This window comes from Mobula hypostoma, chromosome 6 (assembly GCF_963921235.1).
Source record: "Mobula hypostoma chromosome 6, sMobHyp1.1, whole genome shotgun sequence".
Classification (NCBI taxonomy): Eukaryota; Metazoa; Chordata; class Chondrichthyes; order Myliobatiformes; family Myliobatidae; genus Mobula; species Mobula hypostoma.
In genome coordinates this window covers 47,011,637-47,037,190 of record NC_086102.1, presented here as the reverse complement: position 1 = coordinate 47,037,190, position 25,554 = coordinate 47,011,637, and the positions used below count along the sequence as shown (strand labels likewise).

Sequence of the window (25,554 nt, the reverse complement as noted above, 5' to 3'; positions counted from 1 at the left end):
TGTGCCCTCTTGTCCTAGACTCCCCCATCACAGGAAGCATCCTTTCCACATCTACCATATGGAGACCTTTCAACATTCAAAAGGTTTTAATGAGTTCCCTCCCTCATCCTTCTAAATTCCAGCAAGTACAGACCCAGAACTATCAAAAGTTCCTCATACGACAACTCTTTCATTCCCAGAATCATCCTTGTGAACCTCCTCTGAACTCTGTCCAATGCCAGCACATCTTTTCTTCGATGAGGAGCCCAGAATTGTTCACAATACTCCCAAGTCCCTTTGCTTCTCAGATTTTTGGATTTTCTCCCCATTTAGAAAATAGTCTGCACATTTACTACTTTTACCAAAGTGCATGACCATGCATTTTCCAATATTGTATTTCATTTGCCACTTTCTTCCCCATTCTCCTAATCTGTCTGTCCTTCTGCAGCCAGTCTGTTTCCTCAACACTACCTGCCCCTCCACCAATCTTCGTATCATCTGCAAACTTGGCAACAAAGCCATCTATTCCATCATCTAAATCATTGATATACAGCATAAAAAGAAGTGGTCCCAACACCGACCCCTGCGGAATACCTCTAGTCACTGGCAGCCAAACAGAAAAGGGTCCTTTTATTCCCACTTCCTGCCTCCTACCAATCAGCCAATGCTCTAACTATGCCAGTAACTTTCCTGTCATATCATGGACTCTTAACTTGGTAAGTAGACTCATGTGGGGTCCTTGTCAAAGGCCTTCTGAAAGTCCAAATATATAACATTTACTATATCCCCTTTATCTATCCTATGTGTAATCTCCTCAAAGAATTCCAACAGATTCATCAGGCAGATTTTCCCTTAAGGAAAACATGCTGACTTTGAACTATCTTGTCCTGTGTCACCAAGTACCCCATAACCTCATCCTTAACAATTGACTCCAACATTTTCCCAACCACTGAGGTTAGGCTAACTGGTCTATAATTTCCTTTCTGCTGCTTTCTTCCTTCCGTAATGAGTGGAGTTACATATGCAGTCTTTCAGTCCTCTGGCGCTATGCCAGAGTCCAATGATACTTGTCTTGCAAATTCCTTCCTGTTCTCTACACTAACTTTCACTAATTTGTGTAGAGGAAAACCCAAATCTCTCTTAACACCAACACTTCTTAGTTTCTCACCATTTTAAGAATGTCTGCTTTTTATTTTTAACTACTGAAGTGAATAGTTTTGCAAATTTTCACAATCTACTGTATTCCTTCTGTCCTGTCCTCCGCTGCTGGCTTAGCCTATTTAATTGTACAGCATGGGAGCAGGTACTTTGACCAAGATGCCCAACTAAACTAGTCACATTTGCCTACATTTGGCCTATCCCTCTAAACATTTCCTACCCATCTACCCGTGAAAATGCCTTTTAAATACAACAATTGTTCCTGCCTGTACCTCCAGCAGCTCATTCCATATACCCACAACACTCTGTGAAATACTTGCATCTCAGGTCCCTTTAAACCAGTGGTCCCCAACTACCGGGCTGCAAAGCATGTGCTACCAGGCCGTGAGGAAACAATATGATTTGGCGATATGAAACGATATGAGTCAGCTGCACCTTTCCTCATTCCGTGTCACGCCCACTGTTGAACTTTAACACACGCGAGGTCATCGGTGACCTAAGACGCAAATGACCCAAGACGTGCAAAGGAATGGGTCCATGAACCATTTGTGAATGTCCCCGGTGAATCATCCATATCACCGCGGGAAAAAGATCAACTCCTCAAGCTTGAAAACGATGGCGGGCTGAAAAGTATGTTTGATATAACATCTCTGCTGGCATTCTGGATCAAAGTCAAGGCTGAATATCCTGAGAAAGCCACGAAAGCACTGAAAACGTTGCTTCCATTTTACAACATCATATCTCTGTGAAGCAGAGTTTCCTGCAATGATTGCAACGAAAACTAAATTGCGGAACAGACTGGACATAAGGAACCCCCTTCGAGTATCGCTGTCTCCCATCGCCCCTCGATGGGACCGCCTTGTTGCTGATTGTGTCGCCTCTGATCTGGGCTGACATTTACGTGCCGGGCAGCACCTAACCAATTAGCTTGTTTATTTCAGCTTTTTTCTTAAAGGTGTGCTGGGTGCGTTCCGGCCACTGCTGAATTCTCCGCGGCCCAGTATCGGTCCGTGGTCCGGAGGTTTGGGACCACTGGGGTACCCCATGCAAGGCTTATTGAGAAAGTAAGGAGGCATGGGATCCAAGGGAATCTTGCTTTGTGGGTCCAGGATTGGCTTGCCTACAGAAGGCAAAGAGTGGTTGTAGACGGGCCATATTCTGCATGGAGGTCAGTGACCAGTGGTGTGCCTCAGGGATCTGTTCTGGGACCCCTTCTCTTCGTGATTTTTATAAATGACCTGGATAAGGAAGTGGGGGGATGCGTTAGTAAATATGCTGATGGCACAAAGGTTGGGAGTGTTGTGGATAATGTGGAGGGCGTCGGGGGTTACAACAGGACATCAATAGGTTGCAAAACTGGGCGGCGGATGGAGTTCAACCCAGCTAAGTGTGAGGTGGTTCATTTTGGTAGGTCAAATATGATGGCAGAATATAGCATTGATGGCAAAACTCTTGGCAGTGAGGAGGATCAGAGGGATCTTGGGGTTTGAGCCAATAGGACACTCAAAGCTGGTATGCAGGTTGACTCTGTGGTTAAGAGGGCATATGGTGTATTGGCCTTCTTCAACTGTGCGATTGAGTTTAAGAGCCGAGAGGTAATGTTACAGCTATATAAGACCCTGGTCAGACCCCACTTGGAGTACCGTGCTCAGTTCTGGTCACCTCACTAGAGGAAGGATGTGGAAACCATAGAAAAGGTACAGAGGAGATTTACAAGGATGTTGCCTGGATTGGGGAGCATGCCTTATGAGAATAGGTTGTGTGAACTCGGCTTTTTCTCCTTGGAGCGGTGGAGGATGAGACGTGACCTGATAGAAGTGTACAAGATGATGAGAGGTATTGATCATGTGGATCGTTAGAGGCTTTTCCCCAGGGCTGAAATGGCTAACACGAGAGGGCACAGTTTTAAGGAAGTAGGTACAGAGGAGATGTCAGGGGTAAGTTTTTTTACGCAGAGAGTGGTGAGTGCGTGGAATTGGCTGCTGGTGATGGTGGTGGAGGCGGATACAATAGGTTCTTTTATGAGACTCCTGGATAGGTACATGGAGCTTAGAAAAATAGAGGGCTATGGGTAACACTAGGTAATTTCTAAAGTGAGTATACGTTCGGCACAGCATTATGGGCTGGAGGGCCTGTATTGTGCTGTAGGTTTTCTATGTTTCTATGTTTCTTCACCCCTCTCCCTCTCCTCTTTGTACTGTCTGTCTTTCGTCTCCACCTTCAGTCCTGATGCAGCGTCTCAACCTGAAATTTGAACAATCTGTTCCCTCCGTCCCTTCTGCCCCTACCCACACCCTCACCCACAGATCCTGCTAATCTGTCCCTACCCACACCCTCCCTCACAGATCCTGCTCAGTCTGTCCCTACCCACACCCTCCCTCACAGATCCTGCTCAATCTGTCCCTGCCCACACCCTCCATCACAGATCCTGCTCAGTCTGTCCCTACCCACACCCTCCCTCACAGATCCTGCTCAATCTGTCCCTGCCCACACCCTCCATCACAGATCCTGCTCAATCTGTCCCTACCCACACCCTCCCTCACAGATCCTGCTCAGTCTGTCCCTACCCACACCCTCCCTCACAGATCCTGCTCAATCTGTCCCTACCCACACCCTCCCCCACAGATCCTGCTCAATCTGTCCCTACCCACACCCTCCCCCACAGATCCTGCTCAATCTGTCCCTACCCACACCCTCCCTCACAGATCCTGCTCAATCTGTCCCTGCCCACACCCTCCATCACAGATCCTGCTCAATCTGTTGGGTTCTGTCAGCAGCTTGTTTCTGCTTTTTTCTTGTTTTTCTTGTATTTTTGGAATTAGTACCAATGTGTGATTAATTCTATAGTTGACTGTGATTAATTGTATAGCTGACTGTGATTAATTCTATAGCTGACTGTGATTAATTCTATAGTTGACTGCAATATTATTTCAATATTGTTAAAATTGCTTTTAATATCTCCTTTTATTGCTCTTAGTGATTTCAATTCTAAGTATTTGGAACAAGCAGCAAACCGTATTGGCAAAATATATAAAAAGGCAATATATGTAGAATACACAGACAAATCATTCACTCAGCGTAAAAAATCAGAAGAAGATAATGCTCCATCTATTCTACAAGATGGAATTGGAGTACCTATTATTAGAGGTGAAGTCAAAGACGTAATTAAGGTATACTTTTGCAGGATTGTTCATCTATTGTGGTGGTATTGGGTTCCCTGTCCACGAAGCCCTAAACTCACAAGAAGATTTTAAGTCCAATCCATGGGTTATCTTGTGGATACCCCCACTACTGGGAAGTTATACTGTGTCCACATAATCTTCAAAGACTAGCTTACTTCCTTATCTAGACCCTGCGGCAAGGTCTAGCTACCAATATCCACTGTTTGAGTAGTGGGACCCCCTCCTTACTAAGGAAGACATACTTGTAGCTAATGAAATAGTTTAAACACTGCTTATTTTATTTTTAATGATAAACATTTAAATTTGGAAAAATGGTTCTTAACATACATTTAACACTCACCGAGGATTTCTGATTTTTAAAATATTTCCAAAATATTAATGATTTACAAACACAGGTCCAATTCTTATGAACAAAAACATACCAATGAGTTGCAGATGAATGAGTCATCTGTTGCAGAAACCGAAGCTGAGGAATGACTTTTAGTTCTTACTGACACCCCGTCTTTCTGTCATTCCGAACAATTACCAGCGCTTCCTGATATTTATAATGTCCTGCTACTAGATGATATCATCTGCATGTGATGTTTTCCAGTTACCTTTTCTGGGACAAAGTAATTTACACAGATGGTGTAAAACCTATGAGGACAATGGTGCAAATAATTTAGCTGTAATTGCCTGTTTTAATGTAGACCAACCAACATGGCTCCATTGTCTTGCATTTGGCTAATGCAGAGGAGAATGTTCGTTGTTGTTTCATGGTCATTTCACTTTGTGAACCACATTTCTTAGCCAATCCAGGTGTCCTTTTAACTTGAAACTGATTACTGCTTGCAGTTTACATTAAGAACTGAAGACTGGTTCTTGTTTACAACAAGCAGCTGAGCAAGGAATATTTGTTCGAAGTTTAACTTTGTCACAAAAAGCTCTGATCCTTCAGGAAGGTTATACTGCTGTAATAGAAAGCTGAGATTAGTAATAAGCCTCTTGGGCCTGTAAAGTGAATATCCATTACACGATTGCCTTTGTTTTATTCTAACCATAAGCTTTATTGTTTGATATCTTATGATTATTTACAGAAATAATACCAGCAAAAAAAAAGGTAAAAAGGCATATCTATACAAGTTCATACATCATAGACAGATCAAATTACAAAATATCCCATGCATAATCTTTGGGAGAATTAGTCCTAAGAGAATTAGTCCAAAGCATAGGAGGATTCGGACCCAAAGCAGAAATGTTGTACATGGACCAAAAAGTAGTTGGGTATAGTTGGCTGATGGCTGCCTTTGTGTGCTGTATGATTCTATGACCCTAGGATGCAGCTTAAGCTATTTGGTAAAGGAAAAATAGCAAGGGGATCCTGGGCGAATTCTTTGGTCTCTTCATTCTGTAAATATTATATGAAACATATGACCCAAAGGATTAGTGCAAGCAAATACAACAGTATCTCTTAAATCAGAATTTGGGTTGTGCTTAAAAAGGAAATATTTGCAAAGTTGTTGAAAAGTGCAATTGTTTGGAATTAATTTCAAAGATGCAGTATAGGTATGATACATTAGGTGACCTTTATGAAGTGAGGGCAAGGCTAAAAAGTAAAATAAAAATTTCTGCTTGTTGCAGATGTTGGCTCAGAACATGCCCCAGTGTAACAAGGTATCTTGATAGAGTTTCTTTTAACTACTTCTAGTAATTTATTTTGCCTTATTTACTCATTTGCAGGTTTATTTTAAGAATAAGGCCAGTCGACCTTACAGCATCTATCCTCATGGCCTTACAATTAGCAAAGAGAATGAAGGGGTTAAATACCCTGGGAATTCCTCAGGTAAAATAACTTAGAAGTTTTTATATTATTGGAAATGATCTTTTCAAATAATTTAAGTTGATATCTGTCCTTTATTTTGAGACTACCAAGTAAAGTCTATTCTAAATTGCCTATGAAGTAATTTTTCACCCTTTAAAATAAAAATATTTTTTAACCTTTTAGTTTTATCTTCAGTACGAAATCTGGAGTACAAACTCTAAAGAACTCAGGTGAATTCAGAGAAATTAGTCTAATTTGTTTTAAATTTGAACATTGCTAAAACTCAACAATGAACTAGGGTCTAGCAGTAAATATTAAAAACAACAATTAAATAACGTACACAGTTTTACTTTTAACAGCTTTTTATAAGTTAACCATCAGGTTATCAACTTATCCCAAGATAGTCACTGGTTTGCCTTTAATGCGTTTTTACTACCACATTATTTAATGTGGTTAATTCAATTATTTCTTGTTGATGACTGTCTGCAGGCTGTTGAATGTTGTGTCCATAGGTTCTTTAGTGCCACAGCTTACTTAAGACTATTAACAGGAAAAATTACTTTAGAGGTAAACTTCTGTTACCCCTGTGATAATCTTTCAATTATATAAATTCCACAGGGGAAGCCAATCAATTCTGATATATCTGAGCCTTCTAGTGTTTGAGGCTAGTGTTTGGCCTTCCATTGTACCCACTTTAAACAAGGTTCTTTTGCATATATCTGGACTTGTAAATTTCCAATTCACCCAGTCTTACTTTTTACAGTTCAGTTTGTCTGAGCTACTTCAGCCTTAGTGCTAGTGCAATGTCTGGATTATTTATGTAACCATGTGCATGAGGATTTGAACTTACTCAGGAACAACAGCCACAGCACTGTTTATTTTGAGAGCTTCTCTAGACTGATGGTGCAGGCTTCGGAGAGTATTTGTAACTAAGAGAACAATCATTCATGTAATAAATGAGATAGCAGCTTTAATTGAACAGTCGCTTTTTGACAGCCAATACTAAATGTCCTACAATATTAACCTTTCAGACTCCAATAAGCAGGTTGAGCCTGGTCAAACCTTCGTTTACACCTGGGCCATTTCTGAAGGAGATGGGCCAACATCTGTAGACGCCAGGTGTCTAACAAGAGTGTATCACAGTGCTGTGGATATCACACGAGACATTGCATCAGGACTTTTTGGACCTCTTCTTATCTGCAAGGGTCAATCTTTGGATGCCCGGAATTTACAGGTGAGGTAGCCAGTCAGTGAAAAGTCATTTACAGTATAAATACTAATTTACTTAGTGTGTTTTTGTTCTTGGTAGATAGTAGCCATTTTATAAATTGAGAGAGCAGATTGCTATGTTCTAATCGCACTACAGTGCCTGCCCTAGATGAGGGGTCAGCCACCCAAACAATGAGAACAGTTTTTCAAATTCATTTAGAAATGTGACATCTTAATATTCAAAATGTATATAATCCATACACATTGACTTGTAATGCATGTTTCCTTAAAGTTCACAATCCTTCAACATATTTTATTTTCATACTCCTTCTGCTTTGGTGTTTTATACATTTAATTCTAGACACTATTAGGTGGCATGTATTTATTGAGCAATATAGCTACTGACACTAATACAGGAACTGTACATATTGGACTGTTCACGTAAACAGTGTAGACACTAGCATCATAGTATCAGTGTGAAATACAGTGTACATTGATAACAGTATTCAAGGAATGACGTATTCCTCCCCTGTGAATTGGAAAGTGCAGTGTGTTGAAGCATGATCTGGCAAAGTTGAAGAGATAGGGTATGGACAGAGATAGTGTGGAGCATTTCAGAGGGATGAGTAACTTCAGCTCTGGACAATGTCTCCAGAAATGAAGTATAGGATGCCAAAGCATTTCTTGCTAACAAAATGAAGGGAGAGAAAAAGACCATAAAGCAGACACTCCACAGCAAGTGCAATGGTATTAATTTTGGATTTCTCTTGTAATAAATAGGATCCAAAAATGTAGATCCTTCTTTAGGAACAGCCCATGTATAGATGTAGATTTGATTATCCTATTGCTTCAATATTGGTGAACAGTGTCCAAGACATTAGGGCACATAATTAATCACTAATTTTGAGAGACTGAAAGATCTTAAGGGATTTCAAAAATCTACATAATTGGAGGCAAATGCTGAGTTCATATGGACTTTGCATTTACTACTTGTCCTCCTTTCAAACGGCATATTACTCAAGAAAGTTAAATGTTACAGTGGGCAGAGAAGAGTTAACTCACAATCTGGATGTCCAGTTCTTTAGTCTCACACAATTATGCCATTCTTCTTGTTCCTTCTGGCAGAGTCTACATACCGTACAAAGGTTTGTAAAATCTGCCAAGGAAAACAGAAGTCTACTCTGGCCCCAACCAGTTTCACACCATTCCTGCTGTTCTTTATGCATAATACACTGGAATTATCACAATTATTAACAGTATAGTAGAAATGCTACTAATTAAGGGATTAAAGATCGGATTTTCCTTTATTATTATTAAGTTGGGTAACAAAGGCTACCATGTGATCTCTATTTGTCATCTGTCCATCTCACACCTGGGTTATGTGAATGCAGGTGACCTGAAAAGGGATGGCAGCAATGGAAACAATTGGAGAGAAAGATCTTCATGATGGGCTTCATTCTTTCTTTTAATTCTTCCCTTTCAGTGTGCCATTGGCCTCACTGACAGCCGGTCACTGTTTCCAAAAAGATCCCTGGCTCCTCTTACTCTTTATTTAGAAAAATTACAATGTTACTTTTTTTTCCCTTATTTGCAGCAAGTGGATAAACCTAAAATGGTGTTTCAACAAGAAGTCCTGAAAAGCTAGTTTAGTAGACTTAAGTCTTCCCCTCAGCTTTCTCCCACAGTGAACCTGCCTAGAGAAAATCCAAGTCAATTTGTCTTTGTGTAACCTTTGAAGATCTGATATTTCTTTCTATCTGATTTAGATAAGAGTAGATGAGGAACAGCGTATCATATTTGCAGCATTTGATGAGAACCAAAGCTGGTATATAGATGAGAACATTAACTTATGTCTGGATCCTTCCAGTGTTGACCGAAACGACCCTGAGTTTTATGAATCAAACATCATGTACAGTGAGTACAAGTGCACGGGTTACCATTTCATCTCAGTTAACATATATTTAAAATTCATAAATGATTATATCTGTGACTGATTATAGAATCCAAGTACTGAGTGCTTTAGTTGACGGAAATTAAGAACAAAGCCAATAGAACATTAAGTAAAAGTCAAGAGGCACTTTAAAAAGGAGGTAGCTGAACTTCTCAATGCACGACTCCTATGCTGCGAAGGGTTTGCATGTAATAGAGGTGACTGTGATTGCTGAGTGTGCAGGTTGGTGGTCAAACCACTTCACTCTATGTCATTGATTCTTCTGAATTTTTGTGCACGAGTATTTGAGTTTATTCAACTCCAAAGTTCCCACAAGATAACAGATGTCAAATAATCTGTATGAAATTCAACATCGATGGAGTATTCTTTATAATGGATTCTATTGGAGGTTTGGAACTTCAGTAGTTCTGGGTCATCATCATCCTTTATAATCAACAATCACCTCTATACCGTTTGTTCCTATTACCCATCTCCTTTCCTAAAACTGCTCACAACTCCCTCAGCCTCATTCGTCTCACTCACGTTAGCAGTGGCTGACACTTGCCGCAACGCTGAACTGTCTGCATGGCTGTGGATTCACTTTCGGGAATTATGCAGTTCACGTTCTGTGTAGTGTTTGTTTACTTTCCAGTGCTGTGCATAATTTGTTCTTTTTATCACATACTGGATGTTTGACGGTTTTTGTGGTGTGGGTTTTTTTGTGAATTCTATTGTGTTTCTTTGTTTCGTGGCTGCCTGCAAGAAGTTAAATCTCAAGGTTGTATATGGTATACATATTTTGATAATAAATGTATTTTGAACTTTTAAAACAAAGAAATTATTCTAATATGTATCTAAAAACTGGCCAGGAGATTATAATGACACATTTTCAAACAGGTGTCAATGACATAATAAATAGTTCGTTTAGTAACACATAAAAATATGGAAAAACTAAGTGGTAAAGCATCATCTGTGGTGGCAAATGGACAATCATCGTTTCAGGTCAAGACCCTTCATTATCTAACTGACCCAATTAGTTCCTCCAGCTCTGTTGTGTGTTGCTCCAGATTCTAGTCACTCCTACGTCAGCATATATTTCCTACACTTTGATCACATCAGTGTAAAATATTCTCGGTCAAAGTCTAGATAGCATGGGTCAAATTCTAACCAAAAAATCTGGAGATAAAATCTTGACTGCTCATAGTAATTGGTGATTCTGATTTTAAATAAAACATATGATTCAGTGAATTTTTCAGGAGGGAAATCTAACACCTTCTCTGAACTTGACATATTTATGACTCTCAACACACCAGTGAAATTAATAATTGAAATAACCCCTTTGTGGAAGACACTAGCAGGATATTGGAAGTTCGAGAGTGTCAAGGGGTAAGAAGTGTGTGAAGTTGCCATTACTAGGGAGAAGGTGCTTGGGAAACTGAAAAGTCTAAAGGTAGATAAGTCACCTGGACCAGATGGTCTACCCCAGGTTTCTGAAAGGGGTGGCTGAGATTATGGAATCATTAGTAATAATCTTTCAAGACAATGGATTCGGGCATGGTTCAGGAGGACTGGTAAATTGCAAATGTCACTCCACTCTTCAGGAAGGAAGAGAGACAGAATAAAGGGAATTATAGGTCAGTTAGCCTGATCTCAGTGGTTGGGAAGATGTTGGAGTCGATTGTTATGGACGCTGTTTCAGGGTACTTGGAAGCACATGATAAAATAGGCCATAGTCAGTGTGGTGTCCTCAAGGGAAAATCTTCCCTGAAAGTTGCCTCACAGGTGGATAGGGTATTTAAGAAAGCTTATATGTGTTAGCTTTCATAAGTCGAGGGATAGAGTTTAAGAGTTGCGAGGTAATGATGCAGCTCTGTAAAACTCTGGTTAGGCCACATTTGGAGTACTGTGTCCAGTTCTGGTCGCCTCACTATAGGAAGGATGTGGAAGCATTGGAAAGGGTACAGAGGAGATTTACCAGGATGCTGCCTGGTTTAGAGAGTATGCATTATGATCAGAGATTAAGGGAGCTAGGGCTTTACTCTTTGGCGAGAAGGAGGATGAGAGGAGACATGATAGAGGTGTACAAGATAATAAGAGGAATAGATAGAGTGGATAGCCAGCGCCTCTTCCCCAGGGCACCACTGCTCAATACAAGAGGATATGGCTTTAAGGTAAGGGGTGGGAAGTTCAAGGGGGATATTAGAGGAAGGTTTTTTACTCAGAGAGTGATTGGTGCGGGGAATGCACTGCCTGAGTCAGTGGTGGAGGCAGATACACTAGACAGGTATATGGAGGAATTTAAGGTGGCGGCGGCGGGGGGGGGGGCATTATATGGGAGGCAGGGTTTGAGGGTCGGCACAACAATGTAGGCCAAAGGGCCTGTACTGTGCTGTACTATTCTATGCTCTATGTTTAAATCTGTTGGAATTCTTTGAAGAAATAACAAGCAAGATAGACAAAGGAGAATTGGTGGATATTGTGTACTTGGATTTTCAGAAGGCCTTTGGCAAAGTGCTTAACAAGTTAAGAGCCCATGGTATTACAGAAAAGATACTAGCATCGATAGAGCATTGGCTGATTGGCAGGAGGCAAAGAGTGGAAATAAAGGCAGCTTTTTCTTGTTGGCTGCCAGTGACTAGTGGTGTTCCACAGTGGTTTGTGTTGGGACTGCTTCTTTTTAAATTATATGTCAACGATTGGGATGACTGAATTGGTGACCAAGCGCAAATTTTGTGGCTGAGTTTGTGGACGATACGAAGATAGGTGGATGGGCAGGTAGTTTTAAGGTAACAGAGAGGCTACAGAAGGACTTGGACAGATTATGATAATGGGCAAAGAAGTGGCAGATGAAATACAGGGTCGGGAAGTGTATGGTCATGCACTTTAGGAGAAGAAATAAAAGCATAGATTATTTTCTAAGTGGAGAGAAAACTGAAAAATATGAGGGGCAATGGGACTTGGGAGTCCTTGTTCAGGTTCCCTAAAGGTTAACTTGCAGATTGTGTTGGTGACGAAAGCAAACAAGACATTGGCATTCATTTGGAGAGGACTAGAATATAAAAGCAAGCATGTAATGTGGAGGCTTTATAAAGCATTAGTGAGGCTGACATTGCGGAAGGTTCAAAGGAGGTTCACAAGAATGATTCTGCGATTGAAAGGCTTATCATATGAGGAGCGTTTCATGGCTCGGGGCCTGTACTCACTGGAATTCAGAAGAATGAGGTCGCCCCTCATTGAAACCTATTGAATGTTGAAAAACCTCGATAGAGTGGATGTGGAAAGGATGTTTCCTTTGGTGAGGGAGTCTAGGTCCAGAGGACATAGCCCCAGAATGATGGGAACAAAGATGGTGAATTTCTTTAGCCAGAGAGCAGTGAACCCTATGAAATTGATTGCCACAGATTTCGATGGAAGCAAAGTCCATTGGATGTATTTAAGGCAGAGGCTGATAGATTCTTTATTAGTCAGGGCATGAAAGGATATGGAGAGAAAGCATGAGATTGGGGTTGTGAGTGAAATGGATCAGCCAAGGTGAAATGACAGAGCAACTTGAGAGGCTAAATGACCAAATTTTGCTCCTATATCCTATTGGAATGATCTAGGGGTCCACTTAAGAGATGTGCCCACAATACAGGCAGCATCAACATACAGAAGTAACAACCAATAATGACTGTCTTAAAGCTTTAATGTACCAGCTTAATTTGGTTATAATCATGGTTGTTGTTAAGAAGCAAATTTAGAGCAAATGGAATATAATGTCATCATTTTAAAATCTAATACCCCTAGGAGGAAAACAGTGCAGTCATCCCAGTCTTATGAGTGTTGAGTATTTAACCAAAAAAATTGGTTAACCTCTACAGGTCAAGCATTATCTGTGCAAAGAGAAACAGGGTAACATTTCAGATTAATGACCTTTGTCCACTTATCTCTCCATCGATGCTGCCTGAACTGATGAGCATTTTCCAACAATTTCGGTTTGTCAAGCTTCCAGCAATCACTACATTTTAGTTTTGCGATTTTTTTCTAGCTATCGTGCTGACTGTCCATTTATTAATAGTAATTGTAACCATGGTTTAACATTCATTAGCCATTGCAGTTTAATATATACAATTGTGTTTGCATGTTTTCAGCGATAAATGGCTTTGTGTATGAAAGCAAAGAGGCTTTACCTTTCTGCAAAGGCGATGTCATATATTGGCATGTTTTTAGCATTGGTTCCCAAGACCGTATTCTGTCAATTAATTTTCATGGGCATACCTTCAAGCACAGAAATATAAATGAGGATGTAATACACCTCTTCCCTTTATCTGGTGAAACTCTGACTATGCAGATGGACAATTCTGGTGAGTTTATTTTTGTTGTTCACTGTAAAAGGTTAATATTTTATTGGATCACTTTCAATTGAAGATTTAACAACCAAGCCGTTTTGACCTGTAATGACAGAGTAATTCATTGTGCTTAACATGAAAGCAGTGTCTCAGAAATAAAGTCTGAAAAACCTTTCATCAGAAAAATTACACACATCACAACTTAGTGGATGTACCTCAGTGTGGAATACATGGTGCAATTGAAGGGGGAAGGGAGATAGGAGTGGTGACTAAATATACTGGTTTAAGAAGTGTCAGTCCTGCGGATTCAAATGGAAATCGGAGTAAAACATGCACCACTGCGAATAAACTGGTCAATTTATCAAGTGAAAGTAAAACCGATGATTTAGATCATTATGTTCATGAACCTTATTGTTCCTCACCAAGAAAACCTCCCACTAATTGGATGGCACACATCATCCCTTATTTTCAACAGTAACCCAAACAACCTCCTCCTATAGAACTGACAAAATGAAAGACATACAGCATAACAGTAAAAATATGAACCAGGGCATTACAGAAGGATTTTAAATGTGAGAGGAAAACTGTAGATAAGGGAATAAATTCATCTGATAACAGAGAATCAGCCAATGTTAAGGATCAAGGAAATATAAAGTTAAAGGTATCACAAAGGTAGAGTGGCATAAGACCATGGAGAGGATTTATGTTAAGAATGAAGATTTCAGGATTCAAAGTTTCAGGATGCATGGGTCCTTTGCAAATTAGCAAGTAATAGGCAATCAAGATTTGTTATAAACTTGTTATATACTTGGAACAGAAGTATAATCCTTACCTATTTTATAAATTCACCCATTAGAAATGAGGGATAATTAATAAGATATGCCTTTCTGAGCAATGGCACCCATCACTGTTGTCATCAATTTCTCTATGCTACTATACCCTGCCGAGCACTTAGAAAAAACTTGTTAATAGTTGGTAACTATGTTGTGACATTAAATAAAGTGAGAAAAATGATAACTATTACCAGTAATTCACTCTGCTTGAGTACTTATTGCTGTTCCAGTAATTATCTCCTATCCAATCATTGATACAAGCTAAATTAGGTGACTTGATCACAGAATATTCTCTGCTGTTGATCGCCATACTCAATATTTTATACTATGACAGTGAATTTTGTTTTGCTGCTGTTATTGTGCTAAAGTGTTTTGGTTTTGTGCTGATCTTGTGACTAGTGTTTGGTTTCATAGGTGAGTGGCTTCTCAGACCTTTAAATACGCAGCCTCGGACTTACGGTATGAGGATGAGAATTAAAGTTTATCATTGTGATGATGAGGCAGTTGCATACCCACTACATATTTATAAGATTGAATATGAAGGAGACAAAGTACTAGTGGATGTAAGCGAAGAAATGGGTGATGAAGAAATCGATGACCAAACTCTTGAAATTTTAAAAGAACTTGGATTACGGTCATTCAGAACACGACAGGAAATGACAGAGGAAGAAGATATTCTGCAATATATTGAGGAAGACTCTGCAAAACACGATACATTAAATGTCAGTTCTGTGGATTCAAATGGAAATCAGAGTAAAACATCCATCCCTGAGAATAACCTGGTCAATGTATCAAATCAAAGTAAAACCGATGATTTAGATGATTATTTACATGAAGCAGACAGATTTGAGGAACTTGTAAAGTTAAATGAAATTTCAACAGAAGAAACACTCAATGAAATGGCACAAGTAACTGCAACATCAATATCCGATTCTTATCCACTGAACTTCACATTGGCAAGTACTCACTTAAGTCATAATATGCAAGGTATAGGCAAAGAAGGTACACGCTTGGGGATTTTTGCCAAAGACTACAATGCAAGGAATGACAGTAGTGTGTTAGAAGATGTTGCACTAAGGATAGATGCCAATCATGCCATTTTCCCAATTAACATGAACAAAACGGATATTCCAGTTAATCTCATGGTGAAGAGCAAGAGGGATTTAGCAGATACTTCTGTATTAACATTAAAACAAAGTAATATTTTTCAAAGAACTTCAGACAGCGCAAGTTATGTCAATATTACCAATGGCAAAGGAGAAAAAGAGTATGTTTTAGTCACAGATGAAAGTAGCTCAGAGGTAAATAATAAAGGTGAAGATTTTATCAAACAAGGCAATGAAGAATCGGAAGGAATACATGCTGACAGAGATACAGGTGGAAAACAGGAAACAGAAATAGAGAAAGGGTATGCAGTCAAAATCCATGAAGATTTAGTGCTAGGGTTGATTAATGAATCATTGTCAGTTGGAAATAATCAGGCAATTGAGCCTGAACACAGCCCTGACTTCATCCAACATTTTGAAAATAAAACTATTATATTAAACGGCAGTACAATTGAAGCTACAACTAATAGTGAAGAGGAAGAGAATAATTTGTCCAGTAAGGCTCCAGAATATTTCACAAGTGCCATGAAAGAATCAAGTATGGAGAGTAGTGAAGATCCTGAAAAAGTATTTATTTTCCTAAAGAAGCATTTAAAAAGTGAGCACAAAGTTCGATTTAAGGGAGTACCCTTAAAACCCAAAGGACATCATTTGACCTACCAAGTGGAAGATAAAGGTGTTAGTGTGTCAAGGGTAAAAAGTTTGAGAAAGTACATAAAGCACACAAAAAAGAATAGCTCTAAAAAACAGCTCAAAAATACAGAAACTGCAAGACAGCAAGTTGTAGCTAAAATGCTGAAACAAAGAAGAGACTTGAAACAGATCTCACCAAGAGGGATTAAGCCTGGTATTAAACAAAGAACAAATTTATTAGGAGAAAAACATCCATCATCAAGTAAGCTTAATTCTAAATTTAAAGACACTCTAATTTATCAAGATGACACGTCACATAGTATCATAGTTGGAATTCCCAAGCGTAACAATGGCGTGAGTTTTGATTATGATGAATATATTGGAAATGCAGAGGTAAGGACTGGTAGAGCTGCATTAGAAAAGGATGAAGAGGAAACAGAATTAGATGCTGTAAACCCTTATACCCAAGATAGTCGAACTCATTCAGATATGTCCCGGGATCCAGAAATGATTATCGCGCAGTATTTACGCAGCAACAGTGGGAATGTGAGGCGGTATTTTATTGCTGCAGAAGAAGTTTATTGGGATTATTCCACAAATGTAATGTAAGTATGGAATGTGTCATCATTTCTATTTTAAGCTTTTTTTTCCTTTTTATCTATTTTCCTTTCTTTATGTTGTAAATTGTTAGTAGTTATGAGATTATGTGGATATACTCTTTAAAATTTGCCAGCAATCTGAAGATATTCCCCTCTTTTCCATTTCCTTTTGCAACATTAAAGGTGTCAAAATAATAGAGTACTTTTTTAGAAATCATTTGATCAAATGGCTAGCATCTCTGTGTTAAGACAGATTAAGAGTCAGTATTCTGCATTTTTTAATTGTTCTATTTTTCATTATAACTTTGTAATAATTTTATCGCAGTTTGTCAGCTCAGCCAAGGAATTATTCTGAAACAATCATCAAATCAAGCTGAGTTTATTGTCATATGCTCAAGTATGATGAGATACAGGACAACGGAAAAAGTTGCCTGCAGCAGCATTACAGGCACATGAGTGCAGTACAATTATTTGTTGTAAATTGCTTTATGTACCCACACACTCAGTGGCCACTTTATTAGGTTCATCTGTACACCTCGTTAATACAAATGTCTAACCAGCCAATCATGTGGCAGGAACTCAATGCATAAAAGCACATACACATGGTCAGACCAAACATCAGAATGGGGAAGAAAGTAACCTAAGTGACTTTGACAGTGGAATGATTGTTGGTGCTACACAGGTGGTTTGAGTATCTCACAAACTGCTGATCTCCTGAGATTTTCAGGCACAGCAGTCTCTATAGTTTACGGACAACGGTGTGAAAACCCAAAAAGAGCATCCAGTGTGTGGCAGTTCTGATGACAAAAACATCTTGTTAATGAGCGAAGTCAGAGGGAAAAAGGCCAGACTGGTTCAGGCTGACAGGAAGGTGACAGAAATTTGAATAACCATGCGTTACAACAGTGGTGTGCAGAACAGCATCTCTGAGCACACAACATTCTGTACCTTGAAGTAAATGGGGGTTCTACTCCTGTACTTGTAAAGTGGCCAGTGGGTGCATTTTGATTTCAATTTAGCAACAAAAATCACATGAGTCAAAAGCTTGGTTCTTGGAATGAACCTCTAAACTAAATATTGAGGCCAAAGCGCCATGTGAGCCTTTCAAACGCAAGGGATCAGACTTTTCCTGTCAATTAATATAACAGTCAAATTATGCAATTTATATAAAATATGAGTAAAATAACAGATGTAAACTAAGACATTGCTGATTATACTGTATATCAGTGTATTTACAAACTGCCTTCTCACTTTGTAGTACTCTTAACACAGTTTTTCTCCAATGAACACTGAGGGCCCCATAAGTTCCTTGCAATTCTAGATAACAATTGCAATAGCATCATAAAAAAGCACAGCAGAGAAACAGGCCCTTTGCTCCATACCATCTGTGCTGAACCATTTAAACTGCCTACTCCCATCGACCTGCAGCTACACCTCCATATCCCTACCATCCACGAACCTATCCAAACTTCTCTTAAATGTTGAAATCGAGCTCACATGCACCACTGGTGCTGGCAGCTCTTTCCACACTCTGAATGAAGTTTCCCCTCATGTTTCCCTTAAATTTTTTGACCTTCACCCTTACCCATGACCTCTAGTTGTAGTTTTGCCCAACCTCAGTGGAAAAAGTCTGCTTGCCTATCTATCTACCCTATCAATCAAATCTCCTCTCAATCTTATACATTCCAAGGAATGAAGTTCTAGCCTATTCACTCTTTCCATATAACTCAGGTCCTCCAGACCTGGCAACATCCTGGTAAATTTTCTCTGTACTCTTTTAACCTTACTTACGTCTTTCCTGTGGAAAGGTGACCAAAACTGCTCACAATACTGCAAACTAGGCCTTACCAACGTCTTGCACAACTTCAACATGTCATCCCATCTCCTGTGCTCAATACTTTCATTTATGAAGGCCAGTGTTCCAAAGCTTTCTTTACGACCCTATCACACTGTGACGCTACTTTCAATGAATTATGGACCTGTATTCCCAGATCCCTTTGTTCTTCTGCACTCTTCAATGCCCTACCATTCACTGTGTAAAACCTACTCTAGTTGGTCCTACCAAAGTGAAACAGCTCACACTTGCCTGGATTAAATTCCATCGGCTATTTTTCACTCATTTTTCCAGCTGGTCCAGATCCCGCTGCAAGCCATGATAGTGTTCTTTGCTGTCCACTACACCCCCAATCTTAGTGTCATCTACAAATCTGCTGATTCAGTTAGCCACATTATCATCCAGATCGTTAACATAGATGTCAATCAACAATGGTCCCAGTACCGATCCCTGCAGCTCTCCACTAATCACAGGTATCAAGTCAGAGAGGCAACCATATATTACCACTCTCTGGCTTCTCCCACAAAGCCAATGTCTAATCCAATTTACTAGCTCGTCTTGAATGCTGAGCAACTGAATCAGAATCAGGTTCATTATCACCGGCATGTGACGTGAAATTTGTTAACTTAGCAGCAGCAATTCAATGTAATACATAATCTACCAGAGAGAAAAAAATAAATAATAATAATAATAAATAACAATCAATTACATATATTGAATAGATTTTAAAAAACGTGCGAGCCTTATCAAATGCCTTGCTAAAGATGTTTTAAATATCTCTGCTAGAGCCCTGGCAATTTCTGCATGCCTCCCACAGGGTCCAGTAGTTGAGGAATTATGTCCTAAACCTTAAACTCGTATGCAAGCCCAGGGATGTTTCAGTCCTATTAAGCTGCTCACCAAAATATTGTTATTATTAGTTTAAAAGCTACCAGAAGACAAGTTAATCATAAAATGCAAAATTCTGCAAGATGTCAGCAGTCAGCAAGTCTTTGCGATTAAAAGCTGACTTAAGAATGATCTAAAATGACATGTACAATATTTGCTTAATATAAAATCTGGAAGCAAATGAATTAGCATCATATGTGCAGAAATGTTATACTTGCTCATTCAGCTTACACATAACTCCAGATTTTGCACAAAATATTGAATTTAATGGTGTTGCATTCTTTAATGTCTTCATAACGTGCTAGCAGAAATTTTGGAAGATCAATAAAGCAAAGGAATACTCGGTACAAAAAGGTCATTTTTCGGAGATATACAGATGCATTTTTTAAGAAGCGCTATGATCATGGAGAACGGGATGACCACTTGGGAATACTTGGACCTATCATCAGAGCAGAAGTTAATGATGTCATCAAGGTGTACTGTAATAATTTATATTGCATGTTCAGTATAGAATACTTAAGTGCAAATTAGTAAGCTTTTGCTTTCAAGTTAAATTCAAACTACTTTAATTGATTGCACTTGTGTTTCATTTATTCAGTATAGTACTATGTTCCTCTAGCAGAAAGTTAAGGGTTCAACTTCCATTGCAAATCTTTGGCATCTAAATAGACCCTCACCCCATTATTCCTGAAGTACTCGATATAATGTTAACCCAAAATTGCATTTGCCGTTTTAACTAGATGATAAGCTTGGCAGGTAGTTATTCAAAAAGGATAGGGTGGTCTGTTGAGTGACATGACCTCCTTCCACCACCAAGTTATTCCATGGTGTTCTAACTAATACAGCAATACAGAACAAAACAAATCATTACTTATAAATAAATGCTGGACATTACTCAACAGATCAAGCAGAAGCTGTGGAGAGAAAAATAGAATATACAGTTTAGGTTGATAAACTGGACAAGTGCAAGGTTGATGACCAGAAATATTAATTCTGTTTTTCCATTGATTTGACTCTTTTTGATTATATATAACATGTTAGACTTTGAGGTATTTCTAAGGGAGATGATGAGGCACAATAAATCTTAACTCATTGACTTGAAACTACATGCGTTACCAGGAGAGATACAGACCTTACAGACATTTCCATCATTCTGCGTTTTTCCCCTCTTCTGCTGAGTTTAGATTTCACAAATAACTTCCCATTTACACCTCCCCGGGCATTCTTTTCGTTTTTCGTTAGGTTTTGCCTTCATCTTTAAGCCTGCACTGTCATCATTGTGTCTTTCAACCTCCCACAAGTATTCCCTTTTATTCTTGCCCAGCATTCCGCCACGATCCCTTTCCTTCCATATTCTCTTCACCCAATTCTGGTGCTAGGTTATTGACGTGAAACATCAGCTCTATTTTTCACTCTGCCAATGCTGCCTGACCTGTTGTGTATGCCCTGTAATTTCTGTTTATTTTTGCAATTATTAGCATTTTCTGTATTAACCTCACTAATTATTGCAGTCCTTCATAATCACAAGCATGAAACAATCAGCATTCCCTTTGTTAGATTGGAAGTAATCTTCCTACAAAATGGAAAGGTGAATCATCTTGAGTCGATCTTGAATACCTACTCATAGTTATTTCCAGAGTATTGTTATGTCCTGTGATCAGATAATTAGAATAAGGAAATAGAGAAAACACTTGTAATTTGCTGAATTTTTCCTGGAATATGTCAAATTCATTAATTACTTAGACCCACAACACTAGCTTTAGAAATGGCGTCTAAATTAAAATCTTGATTAATAATCTATACTTGTGCTTGTTCATCAGGTTATGTTCAAAAATCTTGCTTCTAGACCATACTCCATTCATGCACATGGAGTAATATATGACAAATCATCCGAAGGAATGAGCTATGAAGACTTCTCTACTGATTGGTATAAATCGGATGATGTTGTTCTGCCAAACACCACGTATACTTATGTATGGAATGTGCCACCTCAATCTGGGCCAACAGCCACTGGATCAGTTTGCAAGCCCTGGGTCTATTATTCTGGTGTGGACTACGTGAGTGTTCTACATTCAAAATAACATTAGGGAATCTTAAGCAGATTGAGCTACAAAATGAAAAATATTTTGGACCATAAGACGTAGAAGCACAAGGTTCACAACCCCAAGTCTAAAGGGATATCTTTCTGTTTTAAGATTGTGCCCTCTGGTTCTAGACTTTCCCAATATTTAGAAACATCCTCTCCACATCAATTCCTTTCAGGCAGCAGAAAAGAAACTATGGACCTGTTAGCCTGACATCAGTGGTTGGGAAGTTGTTGGAATCCATTGTTAGGGATGAGATTATGGAGTACCTGGAGGCGCATGACAAGATAGGCCAAAGCCAGCTTGGTTTCCTGATAGGAAAATTCTGCCTGACTAACCTACTGCATTTTTTTGAGGAAATTACAAGCAGGGTAGATGTATTAGGTGTGGTGTACTTGGATTCACAGAATGCCTTTGACAAGGTGCTGCAGATGAGACTGCTTAGCAAGTTGAGAGCCTGTGGAATTACAGGGAAGTTACTAGCATGGGTGGAGCATTGGCTGATCGTCAGAAAACAGAGTAGGTAATTTCTAAATAAGTACATGTTCGGCACAGTATTGTGGGCCGAAGGGCCTGTATTGGGCTGTAGATTTTTCTATTCTGGCTGGCTGCTGTTTACCAGTGGAGTTCCACAGGGGTCAGTGTTGGAACCGCTGCTTTTGACGATGTATGTCAATGATTTGGACTATGGGATTAATGAATTTGTGACTAAATTTGCTGATGATACAAAGATACGTAGAGGAGCGGATAGTGTTGAGGAAACAGAAAGCCTGCAGAGAGACTTAGATAGTTTAGGGGAATGGGCAAAGAGGTAGCAAATGAAATACAGTGTTGGAAAGTGTATGGTCATGCACTTTGATGAAAGAAATAAACGGGCAGACTATTATTTAGATGGGGAGAGAATTCAAAATGCAGAGAGGCAAAGGGACCTGGGAGTCCTTGTGCAGGACTCACTAAAGGGTAACCTCCAGATTGAGTCAGTGGCGCAGAAGGTGAATGCAATGTTGGCACCCACTTTTAGAGGTATAGAATATAAGAGCAGGTATGTGATGTTGAGGCTCTACAAGGCCCTCGTGAGACCACACGGAGTAATGTGTGCAGTTTTCGGCTCTTTATTTTAGTAAGTATATACTGACATTGAAGAGGTTTCAAAGAAGATTCATGAGAATGATTTCAGAAATGAAAGGGTTACCATATCAGGAACATCTGGCAGCTCTTGGGCTGTATTCCTTGGAGTTCAGGAGAATGAGGGGTGATCTCATAGAAACATTCCGAATGTTAAAAGGCCTGAACAGATTAGATATGGCAAAGTTATTTCCCATGGTAGGGGAGTCTCACAAGAAGGTATGACTTCAGGATTGAAGGACGCCCATTTAGAACAGAGATGTGGAGAAATTACTTTAGTCAGAGGGTGGTAAATCTGAGGAATTTGTTGCCACGAGCGGATGTGGAGCCCAAGTCATTGGGCACATTTAAGGCAGAGATGGATAGGTTCTTGAATAGCCAGGGCATTAAAGAGTATGAGAAGAAGGCAGGGGAGTGAGGACGACTGGAAGAATTGGATCAGCCCATGATTGAATGGCGGAGCAGACTCAGTGGGCCGAATAGCCTGCTTCTGCTCCTATATCTTAGGGTCATTCTGTTTAGGCTTTTCAACATTCAGTAGGCTTCAATAGGATCTGCCCTCGTTCTTCTAAACTCCTGAATACATGCCTAGAGCCATCAGATGCTCCTCATACATAGCATTCTCATTCCCAGGATCATTCCTGTAAACCTCCTCTGGGCTCTCTCCAATGCCAGCATATTGTTCTTGGATATGGGACTCAAAAGTGCTCACAATACTCCACATGTGGTCTGACCAATACCTTATAAAGCTTCAGCATCACATCTTATGATGGCTTCCATTGGTTGGGGTCACCCATGTTCTAGCTGTTGAAGTAGATGTGCAAGCCAGCGAGGGCAGTGTGATATGGAGGGCAAGCTTTTGCCCATGCTACAGGCTCCTCCTCTTCACACAGCTGATGAATCCAAAAAACAGTATAGACAGTTCGGCACCAGTGGTGTTTCAGGAGTTGCCAGTCAGTATAGAACTCACTGTCAGACTGCCTTAGGGACTCCAGCTCCAGATTTTTCCTTGGGTTTTCTCCCGAAACCTCCCCATTAGTGGGTATAGCAGCAAGGCAGCGGGGCTTTGAATCAGAGTTTTCTTTCTGCTAGCATTACATCCCTGCTTTCATATTCTAATCCTCTTGAATATTGCATTTACCTACCTTACTGTTGACTCGACCTGCATGTAAACTCCTAGGGAATACTATACTAGGGCTCCCAAGTCACCTTGCACCCCTAATTTCCAAATTCATTTGCCATTTAGAAAATATTCTACGATTCTACGCCTGTTTTCCTTCTGCCAAAATGCATGACCATACATTTCTCTACACTGTACTCCATCTGCCACTTATTTGCCCATTCTCCTAATCTGTCCAATTTATGGACACTTAAAGTATTATTGCTTTCCTTATAGGAGAAGGACATTAACTCAGGTTTGATTGGGCCTCTTCTGATCTGTCAAAATGGAACATTGACGTCAATTAATGAAAGCCCTAAAGATGCTCGTGAATTCATTTTGTTGTTTAACACTTTTGATGAAACTAGAAGTTGGTACTTCAATGATGACAAAGCACGGAGTTCTGATGCGGACTTTGAAATGAGTGATAATTCGGACTTGATACAACAGAATAAATTTCATGGTACTCATCCCTTTTTCTGTTCATGGATACCTTTAAATTTAAAATCCTTTCCACAGCCACTTTGTCACTGTTGCCAATTCTGCAGTTCAAGAGAAGGGTAGTCAGCATTGATAATCGCCAAGTAGTTAAGCTGGTGAATGCGGATCCGGTTTTTATTGAACACTTTCCTTCTGATGCTTTCCCTCTTATTTTCTTTCCATTAAACAATCTTCCTTCTACCAAAGTCTACTCTACCTAGCTGTTGGCCTGCAGCCCATCCCATCCCTTGAATCAACTGAGCTCAGGTGAGAAATTTCCTCAGGTATTTAAGTAACACTGCTAGAGAAATTCTGGATAATAGCATTGTAAACTCTGTTTAGCTGTTACATCTGGATAATTTTCCCATCTTCCCTTATCTCCAGCTGCCTCAGTTTAAAAGCCTTTGACTTGCAAACCAATACTCTGAAAACCTAAATCAAATGAAAATTTGTATAATTTATTCAGAGTATTATTTTTTCATAGAATAGCACAGCACAGTACAGGCCCTTCGGCCCACAATGTTGTGCCGACCCTCAAACCCTGCCTCCCATATAACCCCCCCACCTTGAATTCCTCCATATACTTGTCTAGTGGTCTCTTAAACTTCACTAGTGTATTTGCCTCCACCACTGACTCAGGCAGTGCATTCCACGTACCAACCACTCTCTGAGTAAAAAAACCTTCCTCTATTAGATCCCCCTTAAACTTCCCACCCCTTACCTTAAAGGCATGTCCTCTTGTATTGAGCAGTGGTGCACTGGGGAAGAGGCGCTGGCTGTCCACTCTATCTACTCCTCTTATTATCTTGTACACCTCTATCATGTCTCCTCTCATCCTCCTTCTCGCCGAAGAGTAAAGCCCTAGCTCCCTTAATCTCTGATCATAATGCATACTCTCTAAACCAGGCAGCATCCTGGTAAATCTCCTCTGTACCCTTTCCAATGCTTCCACATCCTTCCTATAGTGAGGCGACCAGAACTGGACACAGTACTCCAAGTGTGGCCTAACCAGAGTTTTATAGAGCTGCATCATTACATTGTGACTCTTAAACTCTATCCCTCGACTTATGAAAGCTAACACCCCATAAGCTTTCTTAACTACCCTATCCACCTGTGAGGCAACTTTCAGGGATCTGTGGACATGTACCCCCAGATCCTTCCGCTCCTCCACACTACCAAGTATCCTGCCATTTACTTTGTACTCTGCCTTGAAGTTTGTCCTTCCA

At 39.8% G+C, this 25,554-nt stretch overlaps 1 protein-coding gene across 3 annotated transcripts in view; it reads left to right on the top strand.

Moving 5' to 3' along the window:
* The window catches only part of f5 (coagulation factor V), a 76,185-nt gene that overhangs the window by 33,760 nt on the left and 16,871 nt on the right, over positions 1–25,554 (top strand). For 2 of the 3 annotated variants that reach the window (XR_010018327.1, XM_063050764.1), the window contains exons 8-16: positions 4,115–4,307; positions 6,039–6,141; positions 7,152–7,354; positions 9,096–9,243; positions 13,390–13,602; positions 14,835–16,764; positions 19,786–19,954; positions 21,301–21,537; positions 24,086–24,311. Coding sequence is in view for 2 of the 3 variants with exons in the window: in XM_063050764.1 (XP_062906834.1) it covers positions 4,115–4,307; positions 6,039–6,141; positions 7,152–7,354; positions 9,096–9,243; positions 13,390–13,602; positions 14,835–16,764; positions 19,786–19,954; positions 21,301–21,537; positions 24,086–24,311 (3,422 nt within the window). In the remaining variant the exon portion in view is untranslated. The remainder of the gene's footprint in view (positions 1–4,114; positions 4,308–6,038; positions 6,142–7,151; positions 7,355–9,095; positions 9,244–13,389; positions 13,603–14,834; positions 16,765–19,785; positions 19,955–21,300; positions 21,538–24,085; positions 24,312–25,554) is intronic. The other variant, XM_063050766.1, reaches the window with a different exon arrangement.